General features: G+C 38.4%; 1 protein-coding gene across 1 annotated transcript in view; it reads right to left on the bottom strand.

Moving 5' to 3' along the window:
* SMCHD1 (structural maintenance of chromosomes flexible hinge domain containing 1) overlaps positions 1 to 27,269 on the bottom strand; it is an 88,165-nt gene that overhangs the window by 9,199 nt on the left and 51,697 nt on the right. Inside the window, exons 28-44 of the mRNA XM_060775124.2 lie at positions 24,170 to 24,288; positions 22,504 to 22,671; positions 22,093 to 22,218; positions 21,028 to 21,107; positions 18,103 to 18,260; positions 16,850 to 16,962; positions 15,244 to 15,305; positions 14,362 to 14,449; positions 12,806 to 12,937; positions 12,310 to 12,462; positions 10,427 to 10,553; positions 10,140 to 10,259; positions 9,044 to 9,129; positions 8,661 to 8,783; positions 7,134 to 7,324; positions 2,904 to 3,013; positions 592 to 662 (exon numbers count right to left, since the gene is read on the bottom strand). Of these exons, the coding sequence (XP_060631107.2) occupies positions 592 to 662; positions 2,904 to 3,013; positions 7,134 to 7,324; positions 8,661 to 8,783; positions 9,044 to 9,129; positions 10,140 to 10,259; positions 10,427 to 10,553; positions 12,310 to 12,462; positions 12,806 to 12,937; positions 14,362 to 14,449; positions 15,244 to 15,305; positions 16,850 to 16,962; positions 18,103 to 18,260; positions 21,028 to 21,107; positions 22,093 to 22,218; positions 22,504 to 22,671; positions 24,170 to 24,288 (2,027 nt within the window). The remainder of the gene's footprint in view (positions 1 to 591; positions 663 to 2,903; positions 3,014 to 7,133; positions 7,325 to 8,660; positions 8,784 to 9,043; positions 9,130 to 10,139; positions 10,260 to 10,426; positions 10,554 to 12,309; positions 12,463 to 12,805; positions 12,938 to 14,361; positions 14,450 to 15,243; positions 15,306 to 16,849; positions 16,963 to 18,102; positions 18,261 to 21,027; positions 21,108 to 22,092; positions 22,219 to 22,503; positions 22,672 to 24,169; positions 24,289 to 27,269) is intronic.

Raw genomic sequence — 27,269 nt, 5'->3', positions numbered from 1 at the left:
GATACTGTCCAAACAGGCAAACAGCTGAATTCCCTGTTTTCTGAAGACTATCATATGGACTAGAAACTTGGTGAAAACCTTGGAAATGGTAATACCTGCTTTGTCATTAAACCATAAGACAGTAAAAAAACGGTGAATTTCTGACTGGATAAGACGTATTCTGTTGCTCCATAATTTCGTTCTGAAATGTCAAGAAGGAAATTCCAATGACTAATGATCATTGTCAATACCCATGACAAATGATCTTTGGCATTGTCAGATCTTTGGCATTGTCAGATCAATGCCAAAATGCTGCTGAAACACATTACACCACAATTAGTTTCACCCTTGCTGAATGGTACAACACAAAACACCTTATGTTGCAAATGGTTCCAAATTTGATTTTAAGTGGTCACACTGAAGATAAATCAATCTGTATATGTCTTTTTCATTCTATCCCTTAAATTGATTTTATTTACAGTATTCTTCATGTTTAAATAAGGAGTGTTCTTGGAATAAGAAGAGGAGTTCTGGTGCTAGCAACATTTTGAAAATAAATCAAGTTTCTTGTTAAGTCAAAAGTGAAATTTGATCACAACTTATAATACGCACCTCTGTTCTATAATGATTTGCAGCATCCAGATTGTCAATAATGATGGTATCTCCTAAGAGCATCCCAAACACTATAAAAGTAATGAAAGAAGGAGACTTCAAAACAAGATTCAAACCATTGTATAAATGAGTTTCTTTTGACATTCGTGCACTGTGAAGCTGAACATCAATATTAAAAGAAAAGTTGGTACTTACTATGAATAATCATTCTTGGAAGCACAGAGGAATAAATCCATGAACCCATGGATTATTTCTTGAATGAAGACTGATGATCTAGGAGTCCAGAGTTCTTTTCATTTGTTAATTTATTTATCGTGTCAGAAGCGAATTGAGAATACAATTATAATACACAAAAAACCACAAAGTAAGTTAAAAACTTGGCATTATACTAAAATTCCTTTTTACCAGAAACTGGTCACTTTGATTGCCACTGGTATTGCTGTAAGAAGGTCCTCCATTGTGCATGTGGCAGGGCAAAGACTGCACTGCAAGTGGTCGGTGGTTTTTTCTTCTCCACACTAGCATGTCGTGGACTCCACTTTGTAGCCTCATTTCTTAAGATTGGCTCTGCATCTCGTGGTACCAGAGTGCAGTCTGTTCAGTTCCTTCCAAGTTGCTCAGTCTTCTGTGGGCCCAGGAGGGAGTTTTTTTCATTCAGTATCAGCTACTGTTTGAGGTTCCAAAAGTAGCTCTCACTTTTGGACTCTCACTAGCTGAGATGTACCTGTGAGAATCTCTGTAGATGTTAGAAAACTATTTCTTGATTTAAATTGTTGGCATGCTGGCTGATATCCAAACAGGATGGGCCAGAGATATCAATGCCTTGGACCTTCCTTTACTAGCTGCTACTTCCCGGTGGACCTCAGATGGTGCAGTATCGGCTAAACAGAATAATTCCTCCAGCAGCGTAGGCCACAGACATTCTGTGATAATGTGACATGTTTCATTAAGAGCCACATCCACTGTTTTAATGTGGTGAAGTGTATTCCACACTGGGGCATGTGTATTCAGCAGCACAGTAGCAAAGTGCAAGGGAAGATGTCTTCACTGTGATTGGTTGTGATCCCCAGGTTGTGCCAGTCAACTTTCGTATGATATTATTACTAACACCCACTTTTTGCTTGACAATCAAGCAATGCTTCTTGTAAGTCAGAATACGGTCCAGAGTAACTCCCAGGTATTTTGGTGTGCTGCAATGCTCCAGTGGGATTCCTTCCCAGGTAATCCTCAGAGCTCGAGATGCTTGTCTGTTCTTAAGATGAAAAGCATACATCTGCATTTTAGATGGATTAGAAATCAGTTAGTTTTCCCTGTAATAGGCAGTAGGAGCACCCAATGCTTCAGAGAGCTTCTGTTAAACCATTTCAAAGCTCCCTGCTTGAGTGGTGATGGCACAATCATCAGCATAGATGAAACTCTCTGTCCCTTCTGGCAGTGGCTGATCATTTGTGTAAATGTTAAACACTGATGGAGCAAACACGCTCCCCGAGGCAGGACATTCTTCTGTCTTTGCCATCTGCTTCTCTGGCCCTGGAACTCAAGAAAAGAGCTCCTGTTTTGTAGCAGATTTCCTATGAAGCAGGTAAGGTGGTAATCCTTTGTTATATTATAATTTTTTCTCAGAAGGGGGTGATGGTTTACAGTATCATAAGCTGTTGACAGATCTGTGAAGAAAGCTCCTATAATCTACTGCTTTTCAAAACCATCTTCTATGTGCTGAGTCAGATTCAATACTTGTGATGTGCAGCTTTTCCCTTTCCTGAAACCAGCTTGTTGTGGAATCATAAATGGGACTATTTTTTTCATAATTCTATGCAGAATAAGTCTCTCCAGAACCTTATAAAGATGGCACAACAAGGAGGTTGGTCTATAGCCTTTTGGATCATTGCGGTCTTTGCCTGGTTTTAAAATGGCTATGAATCTTGCTTTCCTACAGATTTTAGTGATCCGACAGGATGCAATGCAGTTGTTCAGCAGCTTAAGCAGCTAGCACCTTGCTTTTGGGCCAGAGTTCTTAATTTGTTCCATCTGTAGATAATCCAGGCCAGTTGTTTTGCCATGTTTACATTTATTGAGAGCCATTTCCAATTCAGTGGATGTAAAAGGTTCATAAAAGTTATTGTTCTCATTATCTAGTTGTCTGACTATTGGTTTTCCCCCATTTGGGGTTCAAGACTAAAAAGGTTTAAGAACCACTTAGATAATATTCTTTTCCTCCCTTTTTGATGTGACAAGACTTCAATTATCTATTGCAACTAAATTTATTTTTTGAATAATGCAGCTCAATATTTTGACCACTTAGTGGTATTTACCTGTCTCGCAGTTCTCTGTGTGTTCTGGAAATGTTAGCAAGTTCCTGGCAAATACAGGTCTTCCCATAGGCCTAAAACAGTTTTTTCCATTTCGTAGGTGAGGTAAAGGCCTGGTTAGAGGATTAAAAAATAATTTCATTTCTTACATCTGTTGTTAGTTTTAAAATATGAAATAAAATCTGGTCAGCATGTGGATATCTCACTGCTGAATTTTAAGATTTCCATGACCAACCATAATTTAAACAAAAAGCATACAAAACAAAGACAAATGAAAAAGCTGAAAAAAAGGCACAAGGATTGTGATGATGCAGGCCATGGCAAGTTATTCTTGTCCAGTTCTTATTCCTTTTGAAAGAGAGAGGGACACTGGGACTGAGATATGATAAGGCTATATTATCTTAATTCTACGTTGCAAGATACCTTGAAATGCATATTGGGAGATAAATAGTATTAGAAAGCTGCTCTGAGTCCCCTTTGGGGTGAGAAGGGTGGCATATAAATGCCATAAAGAAATAATAAATAAATAGATAAGGTAAGATAAAATAAAATAAACAGTTGGTTTATTGGTGATAAAGCATTACCGGAGACACCTTTCTCCCATGATCACTCTTTCAGGAGTGAATTTTGTTGCGATAAGTCCTTGCAGGACTAAGTATATGTCTGAAGGAAAACCTCATGAGTGGTACCGTATATTCCGGGCTACAAGACGACTTTTTAAACCTTGAAAACCCTTTTAAAAGTTGGGGGTCGTCTTGTCTTCCGGATATACCAGAGGACGATGACGAATGGCAGCGACAGCAGAGCCTACAGGCGAGCCCAGACTTCGTCTTCAGTCTCTGGCAGATGAAGTATTTTAACTGGAAAGTTGGGGGTCGTCTTATATGCCCAGTCGTCTCATAAGTCGGAATATACGGTAATTATCTTGTTCAGCTGGATAAGTAGGTCAATCAGCAATCTTGTGCCACACCCAAGGGGCGATAACTGTTTGAGTTTCTTTGAATACATTCTGGTGGAGTCCTGGAATGCTGGTGGCATTCTGCAGGGGCAGCAGGAGATGCTGAAGGAGAGATCCAGAGGGAGAGCTTCTGGAGAGCCTTTTCTCTGAGGAGACCTATGGACAAAGGCTTGGCTCTGAGGAGCAGTTTGAAGAAGCTACTCCTTGGAGGCTATGGTGAAATAGCTATTTACTTCAGGTTTATTTTGATCTCTCATTTGCTGTAAGATGAAGATGCCTTATTTTATGTTTCTGACAAAGACTGTGTAAATATGTTGCACTGCTTCATATTTTTTGTATGCAACATAAAGAGTAAAGATTTTCCTGTTCACTTTTACTATTGGTTTGTGAATCTTTTGCATTTGGGCTTTGGGCGCTAGGACATATGGCTAAAACGCACGCTGCATAACAAATTTCCCTTTCTAGGGGTAGATTTCTCTTACTTCCTGATGTCTCTCTCCTGTTCTTAACTATGAGTTGCTTGTTAGTCTGATGTTTTTTTGGGTCCAAAAAATCACCCTCTAAAACCTGGGTCAACTTAGACACGGACCAATGCTGAAATAGGGACTAATTGCAAAGGCAGCAAAATGGATGCAGGGAAAAGCACTCCCACCTCCTTAGCTCTTCCTTTCCTGAATCAGAGAAAGAAAGGTGCCACTCCCTCCTTCCCAAGTTTCTTTTTCAGCCTGAATGAAATTAATTAGTAATGTGGAGTGAACACTATGGTGGCTTTATATGAAGCAGAACTCTGGCTATTTTTAATACGGGATTTCCATATAACTTTCTCTATGGACAGACTGTGGCAGCCATTTTTAATAGGACGAGACTGGCTTTTACAGTACGTACCTATTAAAAATGGCTACCATTTCTAAAAAGACTGGGCCACAAGCAATTTCAGGATTATGGGGATACTTTCTTTCAAAGGACTTCTGGTATGTTTCCATGCATATGGATTAATGTGCAAAACAAAAAGCAATACAGAGAAATAGATATTTTTGCCCAGTGTGCTTTTGCATTCAACCCAAGCCTTTTGCCATGTGACACAGGAGGTCTTCCTTAAGAGACAAGAGTTTTAGGCCTAACTAGGTTAACAGGTGAAGAGCAAAAAAAGAGGAACAGATGACAAAGATAAGTAATAATATCCAAGTTCTCAAATGGTAGCTTTTCCCACAGACTGTCTTTCATTCAGATGCTGGCTGTGAAGAGTGAGGTTTTAGAACGGCTGCATTGGACACTGTTATGGGTATGGTAGAAATGTTTTCTCCCATGTGTTGCAGTATAAATGAAAATTTACATTTACACAAGTAACTGATGTATGCATGCCAAGAGAGGTACCAAAAGGGTTGATACTGATGGTTGTATTGGAGCTGTAGGTTGTCTCAAAGCTTGTGACATTCGTGGCACAGGAATCCTTTATAAATCTGGGGTAGATGAATACCTTATTGTAGTCAGTTGTGGGTAGTCATGATATGGATTCTGAGAAATGACTACTGTTGGAACCATGCCAAACAGCAGGCCATGCTGGAAGGGGAGCTCTATGTAACTGTCTATCCCAATCCCCACTTACACTTAGGATATGGATTGTGTGATGGATAGCAAAGGCACTGCTGACGGCACAATTAGATTACTGATCTCTCCAGTGCAGGAGAGGGGTAAATATTCCTATGTTGGACAAATGGTTCTGTGTGAAGATGTTCTGGACATCCTGGAAGCCAGCAATTAATTTTTGTATCAAGATAGGTATTGCACCAAGTAAGAGCACTAAGTTGGAGATCTAGCTTTTAAACTACAAACTGCAGACTAAACATATAACTGGCTCCTTTTAGACTAAACGGTCAACATAAGTGATCAGTCTCAAGAAGTACCTCTATGGGAAGGTAAGTTACAAAAATAGACGACAATAAATCAAACATTTAAGAATAAGCACCAGCATGTTCCAGAGATTCCATGACCCTTTCAAATGTGGGCTACATTTAAGTGTTTTAGTGGCAGCCGAGACATTTCTGGATTTTTAAGAGGGGACATGTAGCCAAGCCTAAGTATTTGAAAAGTTTGAGTCCAAGGTTGATCTCAGTAATCTGGTACAAGTAACTGAATGCATTTATTTTTATAGGCAGAGATAACTGCTGTAACAGATGAAAAGTGCCTGTCAGAATAAGAGATTTTGCTTCCACAATCAATGCTCTTTTAGAAAGGTTGTTTAGAAGCCATAAAAACAGGGTTATTGGATGCCATGGGCTCACAGGCCCATAAAACCCAAGAGAGAAATAGTTTATGGTGTGAAGAAAGAAATAAAAATTAGAGGATAACCCTGCTCTAACAGGTGAACAGAGATTTTGCTTCCACAATAAGTGTAACCTAGAAGAATTCTACGGATGAAAAACATCAGGAAATTGACTGCAATATGTAGCACGAAACATCAAAGTCAAATGGATAGAGAATTTTCGGCAGTAGATGAAAAGAAAAAGAGGGTGGGAACTACTGTATTCTCACCTTCAGGTGATTTTGATAGCTATGTGGTGGCATAGAAGAAACCCATCTCTGGGTCACAGAGACTATAGATCAGGGGTCCTCAAAGTTTTTAAACAGAGAACCAGGTCATAGTCCCTCAAACCGTTGGAGGGCCGGATTATAATTTGAAAAAAGCATGAAAGAATTCCTATTCATACTGTACATATTTTATTTGTAGTGCAAAACCCCCCACTTAAAATCAATACAATAATTAAAATGAAGAACAATTTTAACAAATTTTAACTAATATAAACTTATTATTATTTCAATGGGAAGTGTGGGCCTGCTTTTGGCTGATAGGATAGGATTGTTGTTGTTGTTGTGTGCTTTCAAGTCATTTCAGACTTAGGTTGACCCTGAGTGAGGGCCGGGTAAATGACCTTGGAGGGCCATATTCGGCCCTTGGGCCTTAGTTTGAGGACCCCATCTATAGATAAAAGCTAAGATTGCAATTGTATGCACATTTGTGTGGAAATGAACATGGCACATCATTTATAGCCTGACAGGATAGAACTGTCAGTATGTAAAATAAGCAAGTGACTTTATCTGCCCTGAGTCCCTTCGGCGAGATAGGGCAGATTATAATAAAGTTTTATTATTTATTATTATTACTTTGATTTCCCAGCTACACAAAAACTGCCATATTTAAGAAAGGAACCTTAAAATATCAGAAACATAACATGACAGTGTAATTTTTGAAATTAGGAAGGAACACACAAATTTACCTGTTCCAGTCTGGCAGACTTTTCTTATAAATAGAATCAAGTGGCAATACTTGCTGCCGGCCTTGGGTTTCATCAAAGATACGGCGGGCAGCAGAAGTAGTGAGAGTGACGACACAGTCCATATCACTCGCCAGATGCCAAGAGATGACCTTTGCGACTTCATTATCTTCAATCTGCGCCAAGTGTGAAATCTGACACAAAATTCAAATAATGCATTTGAGTGGAGGGAGAGTTTAGTATCTCCTTTCCCTTAGCTCAGTGGCTCCCACCTTTTTTTTTGACCAGGAATCCCTTGACCAGGGACTACTCTCCAACATTAGTACCAAAACGGTTAGGAATCAGTTTTTGGTCAACTGTAGATTCAGTTTGATTATTTGATCCAGAAAATTGCATTGGATAGACCACATCAGTGCTAGTTTCTGATACAGAACATATGCCATCCAATAGTCACCATGTACTTGCCCACAGAAAACCATATTTAATAAACTAGAGCTGATCTGGTAGTAGTAATCTTTCGTGGGTAGTCAGCCTCTCCCTTTCCGACATCCCTGTTGCATCGACACTGTAAGAGGGTTTTGCGAGACCAGTTGTTCTTGTTGCCGCATAGTCTTGAGGCAACAGTTTAGTAATGGTGAGGCCACGGACCATAATTTCGTTCTTGTGGACCACTGGTTGGGAACCACTGCCTTAGCTGAACTGAATGTACAACCCATCTCTTCTAATCCTGAGACATAGCTATCTCCTGTAGAAGAATTATGTTTTAGGGTATTACAAACAGGAACACTGAGGCAAAATTCCATCTGAACCTGCCCTTTTCTTGTCCCCACCAGTTTTTCATGTAGATTTCCTGGGAACATAAAAGAAGGGCATTTTGTTGGCTGCTTCCGAGCTGTGGAATTCTCTTTCATGAAAGGCTAGGCTGGCTTCCTATGTAGTCTCCTGTCAGTGCAGGATGAAAATGCTTTTGTTTCAACAAGCATTTGGAAAATGGCTGCTCATGGGAAAATGCTTTTTTAAAATATGCTATTTTTTCCTTTTTCAATTGATATATTTTACATGGCTTTTAATTTTATTGCTAATGTAACTATATTTTTGTATGGTTTTGGGATGTAAACTTTTCACTTAGTCAGTTTCTTGGAAAAAAGTGGGATAACAACAGCAACACCACTTATAAAGGAAAGTAGTTGTGTGAATTAATCGAACTGGGTAGAAGAATGTAAGAGGATGCCTTGTCAGTTGCTCCTTAACACAATATTAGCAGATTATTCTTATGGAAGTTTTGATTCACAATCATCTTTTTAATCTTCTATATGCAGGCGAATGACACTTTTTCAGTATCACTAGTGTTGTCGAAAACTTTGAAAAAAGATTCTAAATAACATCGCATAGCCTAAATTTCAAGCTGTTCTGCTGCAATTACAAACTGTAGATGTCATATAAGGATAAAAAATAAAGCAGGGAAAACCACGCAAACAGAAAGGGGAAAATGGGTAAGGGAAAATACTGATCCATGATGAATAGACTTACCTTGCCCAACACATCTTGACTACTTCTGGGATAATTGCTAATTGCGCACATTCTTCTAGGTATTTTCATTATTCTTTCCTGCTCAGACCTTTTCTGCATTGTTAAAGAATCAACATATTGCAGCTGGAGAGGAATAAAGAGAGCATCACCATTATTTATTGCAGATTTCACATTTTCTTTCTTTCATTTTGGTACTGACATAAACATGACAGCTGTCCTGATTTTATCTGTAAACAATGTGATTGGGAATGCTCTCCTTTCCTATTAGCAGGCTTTATTCTAGAAAATGAAATGTAAAAACACTTCTGTTCTCTTTTCTTGGGGTAGCTAAAGGACTACAACAAAAGGTATCTCAATGGTGACAAATGAAAGAAAGCTCATACAGTATTCATTTGAGGTATGTCAATCTGACATCTTTTCAGACTGTTCTTCAGCTGAGCCTCCTTTTTTTCCGTTTCCAGGATTTGACCTATAACAATATAATAAATTAACAGAAATCAGTTAAACCTTGACTCATACTGAATTCACATGGCACCCTTATTATTCAATGAAATACCAAGTTATAATTGACATTCTAGTAAGTGTTTCAAGTCATAAAATATTCCCAGAAGAGGAATATATCAAATATTTGTGAACTAATTCATATTAGAATTTTCTAAATAGAAAAAAGCCAAGCAATACACATAACAAGACGGCTGCAAACTCCTAATTGCAGCTGCACTCTTTTCTCATCAGCTGTAATAATAAAACTATCCATCTACTGAGAAGTTGAGTATTTTGTGTGAGGAAATTTATCACAGGGAATTACTATAAGGTATATCATGTGTGGGTCCCCTGGTGGCACAGCGGGTTAAACTGCGCAGCTGCTGAACTTTCTGACTGAAAGGTTGGTGGTTCAAATCCGGGGAATGGGGTGAGCACCTGCTGTTAGGCCCACCTTCTGTCAAACTACTAGTTCGAAAACATGCAAACATGACTAGATCAATAGGCACCGCCTCTAAGGGAAGGTAACGGTGCTCCATGCAGTCAAGTTGACTACATGACCTTGGAGGTGCCTACGGACAAAGCCGGCTCTTCGTCTTAGAAATAGAGATTAGCATCAACACCCAGAGTTGCACAACTAGAGTTAATGTCAGAGGAAAGCTTTACCTTTTTATCATGTGAATGTGGCTGCATGCCACAAACAACTGATATATGATATAAGAAAGTAGCTTTCTAAGCATTTTGACATGCCAATGTTATATTCACAAGGGAATAAGAGATGTATCCATAACAGCTTTAATATCTGAACTTATTCTAATTACTAAAATTATAGCAGACATTCTAGTTTTTTAAAAAAGAACCATACATATAAAATCAAAAGATAACTTTGAAAGAAAGAGCTGAAAATTACTCCTCTAAGAAAAATTGAGTGACCAATAATGTATCTAAATCTGTATCTATCTATACATACATATGTGGCATTCTTACATTACTTACTCTTTAGTTCATCGAGAAGCTGATTAGTGGTGTCAAACCAACTTCTATATGCATGTATTGACTGAGATAGTTCGTCCCTCCTTTTAGTAAGTGTTGCCATCTGCTGTTGCTTTTTGTAACCTAAAAAAATATTTTAGTCCTATCACTTTCAATCATTCCTCAAAATGCCAGAAAATTGTAGTGAGAAATGGTATACAGATGTTTACCAAAATCAAAAGAAAACAATAAAAGTAGATGTATATGCTATATGGAGAGTATAGGTTAATAGGGGCAGCACTGAATCTTACCATCGTAAAACAAAAAAGAGAGACAGTAAGGTTTCAAAGGTCTTTTCAAAGTTGGTATTGCTGGCTCAAATTCCAGAATATATTTCGTACTGTCTCTCCCTGGACTATTTTCTGCAAGTACAAGAGCCTGAAAAACACCGAATGTATTTGTCATCTATATAATCTCTTTAATAAAGCTTTTCTTAATTGTAGTTGTGCAAAAATATTTAGCTACACCTTCATTCTATATTGATATTTTCTAACAGAACTTGAATTTTATTTTGAAGATATATTCTGTTAAAAATGCCTATTACCTCACAGGCTGTTATATGAGATTAAAAACAGCTTTAACCTTCTCAGCAATAATACTTTCAGTAACATATTTAAAAGTACAAGATATTATATTTAATTTGTATTCTATCTCTTGATTGGATTTTAATTCGTGTCCACTATTTTTCTTTATTTAAAACAGAACAATGTTCAATGAATCCAAGGTTCAGTAAACTCAAAATCAATAATTCTGAATTTCTTCAGTTGTAAAATGCCATCAATTGTAAGATGAACTCTAATTTCTATACTACTACTACCATCAAAAATACATAAGTTACAGCTATGCTTCTCAGACACGGCCCATTTTCAGAGCTGTCTATATAGGAAAAAAGTGCATCCTAGAATTGAAGAAATACAGTATGCAATAAAAGAAAGAATTTGGTTCTCCCCAAAGACTTAAATGACTTCTATTGCCATGAAAGCAGATAGGAAATTGCCATAAATTACAGGTTTTCCAGGAAACAGGAGATACAATTTTAATTACAACAGCAATGTGAAGATAACCACTGAGCATGATCAATATAAACTAATATAAAAACAGTAGAATCTCTGTATCCACAGGCTCTGGATTAAACCTACTGTAGACTGAAAATAATATTAAAATATACAGTATTTGAAGAGCAAATAATGATAAAAAATACTGTCCTCTAATTTAAAAAATAGTACTATGGGGATATTGTATCTATTTCTCTCTCGCCCTGCCCAATGGCCTGTACGAGGCCCATGGTGGAAATTCTTCTGTGATGCGCTCCTGTTGGCGGTAGGGCAAAGGGGAGGAGAGGCTGGGATAATTGCACAGTTGCCTCCAGGATTGTGCTGACCAAGAGTTTGGGTTATGATGAGGGGGTGCAGGTGGACAGGGTGGAGAGGTGAGGTTAAGGCTTGCTTGAATGCATGCACAACAGCTTTGGGATCAGCTTTCCTTCTCATCTTTTTCTATAAGGGATTTGAGCTTGTGTGTTCTTTGGTGATGGTGGTGGTGGTGGGCAGAATCAATCCTCTGCAGATAAGGAAAGCTCACTGTATAAATCAAGGTCTATTGATTTTAATAATTTCATTGAACTATCAGAACAAAAATTAGAACCACTGGAATCACGCAGTTCTTCAGATTTTGTTGGATTACAGCTTCAAACATTCCTAAACACTGGCTAAGCTAGCTAAGGCTGCAGGGAGTTGCCGTCCAACATCTGCAGGGCTATATAATTTCCATTCCCAATTATACATACTTGATTTGTTGCAGTCACACTTATAGCTAAGGGATAGAAAAAGCTCTAAAATATAAAGAATATAAAATAATAACTGATATAAGTACATAAAGATTAGAGTCCAATAGTGCGTTTTCTTTGAATCCACCTTTTTCCACTGGAAATTACCATCTAGTTCCCTTCTGTATCCTAATACCTGTTCTTAAGAAACACTATGGGACACATTTTTGATGGGAGAAACTTTCGGGTTCACTGGTATTTAATACTAAAGTATACCATTGGATTTTGGCAGTAAAACACTATTATTTTTTCAGTTGAGACATATTACTTGCAATTATACATTTATATAATTATTTTTAGAAAACTCACCTCAATTTCAACAATTCCTCTGTGAAGAGGAAATTCAACTGTATTTGTTTTTCCTTGGAACATGGGAATGTCTGTATCATTCTCAATTGAACTTTTAATTTTAGCTATGATTTTTCCATCTAAATCATTACCGGTGCAGTTTTTGTATTCATCCTTAAGTCAAGAAGACACCAAAATTAGAATAGTAATCCTTGCACATGATGTTTTCACATTGGGACCAAATTAGGTTTGTGTGTGTGTGTGTGTTAGTTCTTTTCTTTTTTTTAAGTTTTTGATATTTTGTTTCTTTTTTAAACAGGAAAGTTGAGATATAAATAAATATCAAATTTCTAGAGGTAATTGAAAATTTACAGGTACCTTTTTGGAAAATTACAATTAGGCATAAAATGTATTTGAACAATGGGGAAGAAAGGGCTTTAGGTAAAATTAAATATGGAGGTTATACAATTTTCACAGACAATGGGATTTTTATTATTACATAATTCAACTTAATTACCATCATAATGAGGGTCAAGTCCTTGACAAGAGTCCGACTGCCAACAGCCCAAACATTAGTAACAGCAGGAGTATTTGGCAAATTTCTTGGGATCAGCTGTGTTGGTTCATTAGGCACCACTTCAATTAGAATCTTGATAAAAGATCATGACAATGCATAGATAATAAATGTATAGATTGAAAGATCAAAAGCACATTGCAAATAAATATTAGGGACATATTCAATTTTTGAAGAACATTTCATATTTACTCTTGATGTCATGTTCTGCTTCCATGTAGCGGGGAGTATCTACAGTTGGCAATTTTTGTGTAATATCTAGACCTATATTACTGGCAGACTAAAGCAGAAACCAACTTGGGCCAAACTAATGTTCCTACTTTCTTGGGTCAAATTCGTCTTAGATCTGGTGCTCACATTTTTTTTTAGCCATAATTGATAGTTGGAAACAATATCAGCTGCCATAGCTAAGGTGGCAATTAAATTCAGACTGGCATTTGTTATAATGAAGCCTTTGCCAACCCACAAACTCTTGTTTGAATCAGTTTGGGTATCAGTGGCAGTAGCAGTTCTGGCAAATGATGAAGCAGCTGCCAAAGCCAGAGCAGTTGCCTCATGAGAGCTGCAGGAAAGCCTCCAAACTTATAACTTCAAAATGTTTTGGCATTTTCACTTGCATCTTTAGAGAAAATGGTTTCCAAAATGAACCCTGTCACAAGGGCATCAGTGAGAGGGCTAATTTAAATCCCTCCATGATTTCCTGAATTAAAAGAAAATAGCAATGTTTAGTGTAGACAGGGGTCACCCTAGCCACGCCTGGATTAGTTCTCTTCTTTTCCATAACATAAGCAATAACAGCTAGAAAAGGTATAACAACCCACTCCTGCTTAGTTTTAGATCTGATTTCTACTATCTCTTTTAAGAGTCACCTTGCTCTTAAAACTCAAACTCAATCGTTTCATTCACCTTCCTGAGAAAGACTGGAAACTTAACCAATTAAAAAGCAAATAGAAACATAGTACCACTGTCCCTTTCCTTTATCTGAAGCCATTGGCGAGTCTGACGACTCAAAGTCCCTCACTGAAGAGACAAGCAAAAAACACTTTCCCTTCAGAAGAAATGAAATAAAATGAAAAAAGAATCAGAATAGTGTCACTTTGCACACTTTCAAACCTAGAATGCTTAAGGAAGGAAGTTGGAAAAAAGAACAGATTTCTCTTAAAAGAGAAAAAAGGAGAAAAATCTCTTTACAAATCTCATACAAAACAGCCAACCTTCAGACTGAAACTGACTAGCCCCATTAGGGTCATTCTGCTAAGTAGTCACCCTAAAGACTTTTACTTTATTCTATTTAGCTGGAGTGTTAAAACCCTTCAACAGAGGAAGAACAGAAATGTGATGATAGGACTGGCTAGCTCCTTGGACTGGTTAAGCATGATGGACAGACTGTAAATCCTGGCTGTGAAGCACAAAGAAGCCAGACACAGCAGAAAGGACTGCTTCCCCAGAACACAGTAAGGGAGGGAAAATCTTTGCATTATGTTTCTTCAAAAACAAACCTGTTCACTGTTAAGAGTATTTGCTTTGTCGATGGCAAACAAAAACTGGATGCTGTATGTGCCCGCTTTTTCTGGAACAATTTTGTCCCTAAAGTACAAACACTGAGATTTAGTAATAATAAATAACTTAGTAATTAAAACATACAGCCTTTATATTCTCTAACAGACAGATATTCTCCTACCAGATGAATAAAATCGTTGGATTTAACCTGAAATTTCTTCTACATGAAGATTTTACCTTCATTATCTATGTGTGTATGACAGATAAAAAACATTGTTTCATGCTCAAAATTATTTAAAATATTGTCTAAAATTACTTTCAGGCTATGTGTAAAAGTAGAATATGAAGCATAATTAAATTTTGTGTTTAGACTTAGATCCCATCTCAAATATAGCTCATTGTTTATGGATGTATTTTAATTTGATTTATGTCTAACTGTAATTGTACAATTGTAATTGTTTGTGCTGGCATTGAATTTGCCATTACCTATGTGGAAACCGCTTTGAGTCCCCTTCGGGGTGAGAAAAGAGGTATACAAATACTGTAAATAAATAAATAAATAATATGAAATTACTCGTATATGCAATTTCCAAACTTTGAAAATATTCAAAATCCACTCCTGGCACCAAGACTTTCAGATAAGGAATACTAATTTCTTGATATTAAATTTGTAGTCTTTTAAAAACGCATTAATTAGAGATGGTTAAAATGGTTATATCACATATTGTTTTTGTGAAATATTAAAATTAAAAGGATAATTTTCATTTAGTGAGGGGTTGCTGCCAAGGGATTTTGACAAATAAAAGCCGTGTATTCCTTTTCTTTTCAGAACCATGTACTAAAATATTGTTTGAAATATTACAACTTAAAAATATTTTTACCTGAAGTAGAAAAAGCCTTCGTCCTTGACATCTTTTTTTTGGGAGCAGCCAAATGTTGTAATCTAAAAAAAAAAAAAAAGCTTGCTTATGACAATATTTTAAAATAATTTTGTGAAATACTGTGGCTCTGAAACGTTAACATATAAGGTAAGTAAATAGAATTGAGTCGCAAAGAAAAGCACTTCATTATTTAACAATGTACCATATATTTTAAAAAGTATTTAACACATATTCTTTTAACAATACAATAAGGTAAGACTGTAAAAAAACAACAACCATGAATTACACTAATGTATCATATCATAAAAACAAGAAAGGAGAAAACAAATATGGAGCTTGTTTCCAAAAGGTACCAAATCTATCTGAACATGTTTGACAGAACTGAAAAATGTCCTAATTATATGCATTCTTTTGCTGTAAAATGTAGTTTTCCAAGCAAAGTCTACTTCTATCCAACAATGTGCTGCTACCTGTAATTCATTTTTTAGGTTTTTTGGATTTGGTACCTTTTGGAAACAAGCTCTACAAATTATTTCCAACTTTCTCGCTAATGCTTGAAAACACTTTACAGATACCTTACTTCTTCTAAAATATATTTAAAATAAACTTACAGATTTTATTCAGCCCTAGGTAGAGGTAAAAGTTTCCCCTGACTTCAAGTCTAGTTGTGTCCAACTCTGGGGATGGTGCTCATCTCCATTTCTAAGTCGAAGAGCCAGCACCTTCAAGGTCATGTGGCCAGCATGACTGCATGAAGCATCGATACTTTCCCACAGAAGTGGTACCTATTGATCTATTCACATTTGCATGTTTTCAAACTGCTAGGTTGGCAGAAGCTGAAGCTAACAGTGGGAGCTCACACCACTCCCAGGATTTGAACTGCCAAGCTTTTGGTCAGCAAGTTCAGCAGCTCAGCGGTTTAGCCCACTGTACCACAAGGGGCCCACACATGATATACCATACAGTAATTCCCTGTGATAAATTTCCTCACATAAAATACTCAACTTCTCAGTAGACAGGTAGTTTTATTATTACAGCTGATGAAAAAATGTGCAGCTGCAATCAGGAGTTTGCAGCCACCTTGTTATGTGTATTGCCACGCTTTTTCTTATTTAGAAAATTCTAATATGAATTGTCTCAGAAATATTTGATTATTCTTAAAAGAATGTGTGATATATTCCTCTTCTTGGAATATTTGATTTACGTTTATAATAAAAAAAATTAATTTGAAACACTAAAATATCAATCATCACTTGATATTTCATTGAATAATGAGTGTGTGATGTGAATTCAGTATGAGTCAAGATTTAACTGATTTCTGCTAATTTATTATATTGTTATAAATCAAATCTCTGTCCAGCTTCTGGAGTTCCTCCAGGTCTTTTTATGCTGGAGGGTTTATATGTGCAATTCTAATGCACACCTCAATTTTGGCAATGTAATTTTGGCAAAAAAAGATGAGCATTAGTCACGAGTAAATATGGGATATATGGTAATTACTCATGGTGAGCTTTGATAGTTTCCATGCACCATAACTTAAAATGAGACAGACGTGGCAATCACATTTTCCCACTTCATCAAATATTGATTTTTTCTTCTAACTTACATTTTGCGATAAAGTTGCACTACTTTGTCCTTCCCACATTTTCATGCAAATTCTTCCTGGATTTATATTTACAATAATGTTGTTAGCTTCAGAAATAATACTAACAATGAAATCTGCATAGAAAAAAGAGAAGACACTCCACACCAAAAATGTGGAAGTAAAATATTAGTTAGAAAAATGTGTAAGCAAAAAACTGTAAGGTGCTTACAAAATTAAATGCATTTAATTTTATTTTGCATTTTTATAAATCATCCTCAACTGAAAGAGGACTATAAAGCAAATGTTTCCCCTTCGGGATAAGTGGGATATAAATAATAAAGCAATTAAAACAAATGGCAGTAAGATTACAAAACAAGAAACACCAATTAGAAACAAACAATTACATTAAGATAAATCAAATCTCTGTGCAGTTTTCTTTGCTTGCTCTGCCGGCCTAGTTGCTGAATGTGAGTCAGCTAAGTCACAGAGAACTTACAAATACAATATGTTGGCCCGAAGTGCCATGAGATTTCTCTGTTGACATGTCTTAAGAAAAACAGTTCTATTCCTCTTGGTAACTCTGGATTTTTATGTTTAATCATTATTCTATAGGGTGTTTTTTTTTTTTTTTGGCCTTAACTGCCTTTTTGAACTGTGGATCTTTTCTCCTAGGTTGCTCTTGCTGTGACTGAAATGACACTGGAAGCCCCTCTGAGTCACTTTTACTTGCAGAAATAACTTTTCAATTGTCTTCTCAATCATTTCAGAGACCAGCTAAAAACAGCTGGTCTTGTTGTAGTCATGACTCCTGATTTACTGGATGTCAGTTCGTAACGTGATACTATGAAGTGTATCTTGCACCAGAAGCAGAAAGAGTCAAGTGAACAGTTTCTGCTTTAGGTAAAAGACACTTGAACAAAATAAATGTTCATGATCTGCAGCCTACAGTGGTACAGAGTGAGCTCTTTAGTCAAGTATTTGTTCTAAAATCATGTCTTCAAATGGCAATGAGAAACTCCTGCTTGAAAAGCAAACATCAAGTATGATAATCTAATTCACTGCTTAGATTTAAAGAAGTGGTTATTAAGAAAGAATCCCCAAATGTTAATTGAACCAAAGCTCCCAGAATCCCTGACTACTACACTCACTAGTTGAAGAGGAACGAGTTATCAGGACCAAGTCTAGGAACTACTGGGTTGGACAATGTAAAAATAGAAAGAAAAGAAAAGAAAGACCTTCACATTTGCTTCATTAAAATGTCAAAAAGTACTTACCAGGAAAGGTACTTCCAGCTGTAAAGGTAGCATCCTTGTCATACTTGACATTCAAACATATAGGTTTCTCAGGATCAGGCAGAACATTTAATTTAATTACAGGGCAGTTCAATGTGTTTCTATTATACAAGGCTTTAAACTGCAACACATGCTCTCCTCTGAAACATAGAAGCATAGCCAAACCTTACTAAATCTTTCATTTAAAAACCCTCTCAAAATCTTCTAACAGAAGTATATGAAGTTACTTCTATCAGTGTTACTCAAAGCAGTGGTCTCTGTACTAGTGTCAGTCCCTGGATGATGATGATAAGAATAACAATCTTTATTTATATCTTGCCTTTCTCCCCATGGGTACTCAAGGCAGCTAACATCTATCCACACTAAACAGTCTGAAAAGAGCAATACAAAAGTTAAAAAACTATTAAATAATAATGTCACCTGGACATGCCCAGCATTTTTAGAATTTTAACCATTACATTTGGCCCTGCCACAGGTTTTTAACAGTGTCGGGCTTTTGTTATTGTTTTATTGCTTGCTTATTTATTGTTGCATTGTATTGTTGTCTATTGTGTTTTGTTAATGATGTACTTTGGGCTCGGCCTCTTGTAAGCCGCACCGAGTTCTGCGGGAGATGGTAGCGGGGTACAAATAAAGGATTATTATTATTATTATTATTATTATTATTATTATTATAGTGTAGTAAAAACAGAATAAAAATACAGCAAATGCATTAAATGGCCTTTAAAACTCCTATCTCCCCCAATACCACACATCCTTCCCAGAGCCTTCCCTTACGCTTCCCCAAAAGCCTGCTGACAGAGGAAGGTCTTGACCTGCTTGTGGAAGGCCAGCAGGGATGGGGCCATTCTGGTTTCTCTTGGGAGGAATTTCCATAGCCTGGGAGCAGCCACCAAAAAAGGCTCTTCTCTCCCATGTTCCCACCAAGCATGCTTGAATGTGTGGTGGGAAAGAGAAGGACCTCCCGAGTAGATTGTAGATGTCTCCCAGATCTGGGAAAATCCTTCAGATAACCTGGATCAGAGCCATATAGGGCTTTGTAGGTCAAAACCAGAGCTTTGAATTGTGCTTGGAAACATATTAGCAGACAGTGGAGCTGTCGCAATAGAGGGGTTCTATGCTCCCTGTAGCAAGCCCATTAGCAGTGTGGCCACTGCTCTTTAGATCAACTGCAATTTCCAAGCACTTTTCAAAGACAACCCCATGTAGAACGCATGACAGCGGTCCAACTGGAATGTACCACCATGGCTAGATCTGACTTCTAAAAGACCCCATAGGCCAATGGCCAAAGAGTCCAACGGAAGTCCTCCAGCACCATCTTCTGAGAATGTCCCTCCAGGAAGAAATGGAGCCACTGAAGAACAGTACCCCCAAGCCCCATCCCAGAAAGGTGACCCAGAAGGATACCATGGCCGATGGTATCAAAAGCCATTGAAAGGAGAAGCAATAGGGACACATTCCCTCTGTATGTCATCCACCAAGCGACCAAAGCTGTCTCTATCTTATAACCAGGCTTGAAATGAGAGTGAAATGGATATAGATAATCTGCTTCATCCAAGAACCCTGGGAGTTGTGAAGCCACCATACACTCCAGAACCTTGCCTAAAATGGGAGGTTGGAGACTGGCCTGTAGTCGTCCAGTACAGAGAGGTCTAAGGAAGGTTTTTCAAAAAATGGCTTTACTACTGCTCCTTGAGGCATGCGGGGACCCTGTCCTGATGTACGGAGACGTTAATCGCTTTCCTGACCCACTCCACCAGTTCGGATGGATTGCGTGGGGCCTGGCAGTGCCTGCAGCTGAGCACAGAGTAAGGATCAGTCCTAGGCGTTTTGGGCCTCTGGGTGCAGGCTTTGGACCTATGCACATGAGTCTGCAGTTGAGACCCAAGTAAAGATCACTCTTTACTCGGTGCTTGGTGGAGGCACCCTGGTGCTTTGGGACTACTTGCCTGGGTCTGGCAGGGTCTGCAGCCGAGTGCCGAATAAGTAGCACGTAGGCCGGGAAGCCTACACCCATAGGGCCAAAGCGTCTGGGCCTACGGGTGCAGGCTTTGGGCCTATGCATCCGGGCCTCACAGGTCCTGCAGCTTAGTGCCGAGTAAGGAGCGTTCCTTACTTGGTGCTTGGCTGCAGGCCCGGCCAGGCTTGGGTACATAGGCCCAAAGCCTGCACGTCCAGACATGGGCGCCTTAGGCCTATGGGTGAAGTCTCCCCCCACCCCAATTTAAATGAAACAAAAATGGAAAACAACTATCTGATCTCCCGATTTCAGGATGTTCAGACAAAAACGGATTAGGGCCCCCACCGAAAGCCGAACATGAAACGGATCAATGTAAGTCCCGAATGGACAAGTCTACTACTGGGCTATGACCTTGGCTATTGTCTCTTGTCTCATCATTATTGCGTTTGTGTTTTTGCAATTTTGTTTTATTGAACAGACCTTGAAAGAATTAAGATTTTAGTTTTCTTTATAAATGAAAGGTGGTCTTTGGCTCATCTCTGCTTCAGCCCTGATACCAGTACCCTTGAACAAGGAACATTAAAAAGTTATATAAATAGCATTATAATAATACCTTACATTGAATCTATCACTTTGTCTCATAATCTAAGCCCCACATTCAACTGAGAAATCCCAACCACCAGTGTGAGTCTGAGTTCTGCCTCTCTTTATCTTGATTTTATAAAGGAGAAAGCCTCGCTTCTGGTACACAGCTTCTTGGGCCTAGAAGCTAAACCTAGCAGTTTCTCATTGTTAAACTGGTATTGGCATGTGTGTCAATGGCAAGACAGCTATTTCTAAAGTTAAATATACATCAATATTTTCTATTTTATTTTAGAATAGTGTCAGAAATTTAAATGTGTATCTCTAACATATCTGATTTAAAATGAAATGTTTTAAGCACTCACCTTGGGGCATGAATAGTAACAGTTCCAAAATTTGCTCTACCATTTTCGTCTGTTTTAAGAAGCAGGTTTGAAGGTGTAATCTGTCAACAAAATTGTATTTTTCTTAATGTCAAAGAAGCATGGTAACAGTCACTGAAAAGCAGACTTTTTTCTCTGTTTTCTCAAATTAGATATTTTGCTTATCTTAGATGTTTGCCTATGTAGCTTAAGTACAAGAACTGGTAAAGTTGTAACTTTTTATATTAACATGGCACTGATCCTGGGAAAGAAATACTAGAGAATAAATGAAAAACAAATACATTTTGTTCTTTTTTTTTACTCCTGAAGCCAAACTGATGATATTTGGCTCAACATAAGCAAACAACTAAAATATTATTATTGGGTGAACGGATTCTGTATAATTTGAAGAACCTGACTTTGCATTCCCTCTATTAAGATATTGGTTCTATAATTATGTAATATATAGCTTGCAAAAAACTAGTTGTTGTCAAATCTTTCAAATGTGTACTTTGATCATCCTTTCATTATTATTCAACAATCCACATATACTCCTGATATTTTGTAAGGTTACATACAGCGGGATTGCTGTATGTAAAAAGATGAAATGTAAATATTAACAATTATATTTTTAAATGTTCATATTTTAATATAGGCTCTGCTCCTAATTTCAACATAAGCTCCATCATCCTTACTTTCAAATTTCTGTATATCTTGTCCTCCTTAATTTTCCCCTATCTGAATGTGTTCTGCTCTCTCAAAATAACCTGTCCTTTCTCCCCTATAGTATTCCCTCTCAAAATACTTCATGATACCTCCTCTCTTTCTTCGAGTCCCTCAATGTCTACCACCCTATCTGTAGATGCATCTTTTGTCTTGTGTAATAGTTTTATAAGTTTTACCTGTTTTTCCCTTGCCTTGGCTTGCCTTTTGATGGCACTACATATATCAATGGACAGTTCTAAAAATTATATATTTTGAATTCCTTAAAAAATGATACAACTACAGTTCCAAAGCATATAATATGAGATGTAATAAGGAAGTGTGTGACAGTCAGACTCAAAGTACCTTTACACTGGAAGCTTTTAAAAGGTTGATTTTGACATTAGGTTCAGAAGATGGGTTATTCCAATGATCACAGACTTGCAGTATAAAAGGTTTGTGTAGTTCTTTGCCATTAATCACTGACACAGGCTAGAAACAGAAAAAGAAACTATTTGAGCTCTGCATCCTGCAAAAAATATATTCAGCACTATGTAATCTACTATCAAACTACAGCAAAGAGACAGCTGAGAAAAGACATATACTTCCTAATCCTAATAGATATTTTGATATACATTATTCCTTTTGGACCAGTGTTTCTTTTTATGCTTTAGAATATGTTAAGTATTTCATATTAATCAAATATTAATAACTTATATTCAACATGGAGTACTAACCAAATGGTATACTTAAATCAAGCACATGACACAGACCCACCTCTTCTAAGTCTGTCCAATCTATAAGCAGCAATTTAGCTGGAGGTCCTGCCACCAAATTTAATCTCACAAAATGAGAAAATTTATGCCAAGCAAAGCACAGTTCTTTGATTCCAGGTGGACATATCTGAAATCTGATACCCGTGACACAAATAGTTTGGGCATCTTCCTACAAAGGAACATAAAATCAAGATAAGGAAAGAAAATAGCACAGAATTTTTTTCTCAGTCAAAATACGATTACAAATATTTCACAGTAATGAATAAACATATGTATCTATTTAAACAATCAGAGTTCAAAATTTTATAAATAAAAGATAATGATTCCTTAACCAAAATGCTTGGATCCAGAAGTCTATTGATTTTTTTTAAATTGGAATACCTATGGTGTATTTGCATATAAGTATACAAAGAGATATTCTGCAAATGGGACTAATCTAAAAACAAATTTCATTGAAGCTTCATATACGTTTTATATACAAAGTTTGAAGGTAATTTTATACTCAAAATTTGTAATAATTTTGTGCATGAAATAAAGCTTTCTAAACCACCAGAAACCAAAAGGGTCTTTATCCCAGTCATTCATGTGAACAATTTTGAAGGTTTTTGGAATTCGGGATAAGAGATATTCAGCCTGTATTATGTATTTTGTCGCTAAAGCAAAGCTGATCTGGGAAGGAAAGAAAAACCTTATTCTCAAAATGGAACCCTGCTTACAGAAAACAAAAATGGAGGAAATTTCCCAAATGGTTTAGAAAGTTATCTGGGAGTTTGAGGAAAAATGGATAAATATATTAACATACCGAAAATACCAAGGCATGGAAAATACCCTCAATCCTGCTTTCAATGAATAAATGTGGATTTTGGGGGCTGAAAGACCCCAGGATTCAGAATTGTGATCACTGAGAAGCAGTGAACAAAGACAACAACTGGAACAATAAAAAAGAAAGGCCATCACCACCATGATTATGAGAATAGGATAGGCAGAAAAAAGGGCAGCAACAATGCTTGAGAAGAATCCAAATAGTGGCGGGAATAGCTGGAGAGAGCATGAAAAAAGAAATAACGTGATACCTGGCCTCTTGGTAAAGAAGATGACATGAATGGCATGTAGATGCCTTTCATCTCTGTGCCTTTTTAAAACCTCTTTGCATGCCACATATCTCCTGAGAAAATGTGAGTGTGTACTTGACTGGAGAAGCACGAATCACAAAACAATACATGAATTCAGTACCGACTAAAGCCATCATGAACATGATGATTTAGAAAGTTGACAAAAGCTGGCGTCAGAAAGATAATTCTTCCTGAGAATAACAACCTGTTTTAACTTCATGTGGGATTATCTTTACAGAACTGGCTATTTTCTTAGACCGTTACTACAATAAGCTATTGTTCAAACCACATTGTGGTGTGTTCTGTAAAACTAAGACATGAGATATTTTTCATTATGTTTACATATCTCTCTATAAAGAACAAAGAGAATTTTTTTGGTCTAATTTTAGGTTCTGGAATACTTTTTCTACATTTTCTGAATCCACTTGCTGCATTCCTTGATAATGAAAAAAAAAAGTCATCTTACGTGTTTCCATATTTCTGTTTCTATATTTGCCCCTCAATTCAAATCAATACAAATCTTTTTATATACGTAAAAACTTTATTGTGATATACCTGCCAAATTGTTTTCAGATCTGACTTATCCAAATCATTCCCAGAAATTCCCAATGAAGTAACACAAGATGATGTCAGGTTTTGAACGTGATTTCCATGCTGATCTGTAATCATTACCTCTAAAAAATGAAAATTTAAACATTCTGAGTGCATACCTTGTAAAATAAAATTAAAATATAACATTATAGCAAAGGACCAGAGTTGGGCTCTACTCCCCCACAATACATTGCACTTCTGACTCTGTAGTTTCACATCAAAAGATCAAAAGAATGCACACAGAAGCATGAAAAAGTGAGAGGATATCGATACTGTAACGGCTAAAGAAATAAGTAAGGTGCAAACTCCCATAGGTTCAGAATTCCTACCATCATTTATGTCCGATACGTTCTATAGATTACAGCATTGCACTTGTATTGAACATGAATCACACCCATAACCCTTTTTGGCATTACAGTGTTCTCTCACTTATCATGGGGGTTACGTTCCAGGACCACCCATGATAAGTGAAACACCATGAAAAAGGGAGGAGGAGGAGGAGGAGGGGAGGGGGAGCCAGACGCTGAGACTTACCCTAGGGCTTGTCTCCAGGCTGGGCCTCCACTGCTCCCTGCTCCTTCCTTGGAGGCTCCTTGGGCGCTGAGGCCCAGCCGGGAGACTGCCACACTGGGCTTGAGGCCTGGTCTTCCCTCTTCATTGGCGGCCTCCTGGGCCGGGCCTCGGTGCGGCCTCTCTTGGGACCGAGCCAGGAGCCCTTTCCCATGCTGCCAACCCCTTGGAAGGCCTTCCCCAGCCGGCTTCCTAAGGGCGCCTCCTTGGGCAGTGACATGTCAAGGCCATCGGCCCAGAAGATCAGTGGCGCATCATCGGCTTGCTCACCCATGGCCAGCTATAGCGCTCAGTGAGGAGGGTGGTGCTTGGCCGGGGTGAAGGACAATGACGCCACTCCTCTCTCTTTGGCAAAGGCCTCCCGGAGACAAGCCCCAAGCCTCCGAGGAAGAGGAGGAGGAAAGCCAGGCGCTAACCCCCCCCCTGCACCTCTCCCTGAAAAGAGCCCCCTCTCACCACTCCCTTTCACAGGTTACCGTCCTTCAGCATCAGCTTGGGGAGGGGGCACAAAGGCTGAGGAGAGAGGGGGGGAAAGACATGGCAACAGCATTGCAGATGAAGGGTAGCAGGGGAAGGGCCTGAACAAACCGCCCATTTAGCGGCAACACGGCAGCTGGTGATGATGGTGGTGTGGGCTGACGGTGGGATGGTTGGGTGTGTGTGTGTGTGGGGGGGAAGGAAGTGTGCATGCGATGGTGTGCAAGTGATTGATAGGCGGAAAGAGGATGGATGCGTGTGAGAGAGGGAGTGTTGGAGTTCAGTCTGTGATTGTGTTTAAGGATCAAGGTGCTTTGGATGTGGGGAATTATGACAATGAGGTTCATGTGGGTAATGGTATTTCCAATGATATTTGTGCAGAGAATGACCAGGAGATCCCTGTTAAGAATGTATTTTCTCATGAGAATGTTCCTGAATGGTGTGGCGATGATGGTGTGCTCCCTGAATTGCTACCAGAGAATTCCCATAGTTTAGAGCCTGAGAATGGCTTGAGACCTGGCCCAGCTGCAGAAATTAATGAGCAAATAGATATATGGGATGTTATTAATCAGACCAGAAAAATAGACCAGCCGCTTAGGTGTTCTGCCAGGGTCAAAGAAAGAATGATAAGGGATTCAAGGCTAAAATGAAACCCATTTCTGGCCACTTGGGACATAGCACAATGAGGAGATAAAAGTCCCAAGTACAGGATCTGTAGTCAGATGAAGCATTGTTTAGAATCAAGTCAAGATCTCGTTCCTGTTCCTTGGAAGCCTTGCTTTGGAAATATTCATGTGCTAAGTGTCTTTGATTCATGTTTTTAATTCTTGGATTTTATGATTATGTGCCAAGTCCCTTGGATTCATGTCTCCAGTTTTATTGGATTTTACTATAGAAGTTTCTGCCTTTGTTTTTCATGAACTTTGATGGACAAACTTCCTGGACTATTTGTTCCGGCTTATCTTCATACTTAATTGGATTTACCTATTCCTTTAAAGTCAGAGGGCTTTTTCTGGTCTGGAGAGCAACAGGGAGGGCAGGAAGGAAGGAAGGAGGGAAGGGAGAGAAAAAGAGAAGGGAGCGTGTCTGCCTGCTTGTGGCACATTGGGCTCCTTTCCTCCACCACTTGGCGCCTTCGTGCTTGCCCCGTTTTAGCCTCTGCACCTGTCACAGGTGCCTCTTTGAAAGAGGGAGTGGTGAGCCCGTGGCATGGGGCCGGGTGATGTGTTGGAAGGAATGTGTCGCTGCCGTCTGGCTCCGGGAGCTGATGGGGCACCCTCCTCTTCTCCTCCCCATGCCGACAGAGCCTTTCCCCACTTCTCTCACCAGGAAGCAGCAGCAGAGCCGTGGGGACCGTCATGCCTCCTCGCCCCTGGGAGCCATGCCGACCGCCACGAGAGCCCTTCCCACCTCTAGAGTGCCCAGAAGACCTCTCTCTCCCCCTCTCGTCGCCTAGTTAGATGCAGATGCCATCGCTGTATTCGCACCTCCTCCTTCTCCTCCCTCCCCTGCAGCTCGGGGGGAGGGGGGGGAGGAAAAACCTGTGAAACAGCGAGTCCGCAATAAGTGAACCACGAAGTAGCAGGAGAACACTGTATATAGAGATAATATCTGTTTACATCTCTAGACAACATGGGTACAGACAAGATGGCTCTCACAAACCCTTCAAATTTTATTTCTCTGTCATAAACACATCTCACAATGTTTATGGAGTTGTATTTCCAGGCAAGTGAGCACAGCACCTTAATTATCAAAGGGTATCTTATGTATCTTAGCTCTAAAGGCTTCTATAGCCTTAAAATATCTTAAATCTTGGTAAGCACAATCTTAAAGTCAGCAAACCAAAGATTTTCTTCCTCATTCCTTAGTTACATTTATATCTTGCCTTTACTCCAAAGTAGCCTAGCCTTCCTATCCTCCCTCAAAACAACCATGGGTGCACCTACACTGTAGAATGACTGCTGTTTGACACCACTTTAACTGCCATGGCTGAATGCTATAGAATCCTAGGAGTTAT

The sequence above is a fragment of the Anolis sagrei genome, chromosome 4, assembly GCF_037176765.1.
Source record: "Anolis sagrei isolate rAnoSag1 chromosome 4, rAnoSag1.mat, whole genome shotgun sequence".
Lineage (NCBI taxonomy): Eukaryota > Metazoa > Chordata > Lepidosauria > Squamata > Dactyloidae > Anolis > Anolis sagrei.
Note: the sequence above shows the minus strand (reverse complement) of the source record. Positions and strands in the feature narration are given on the sequence as shown.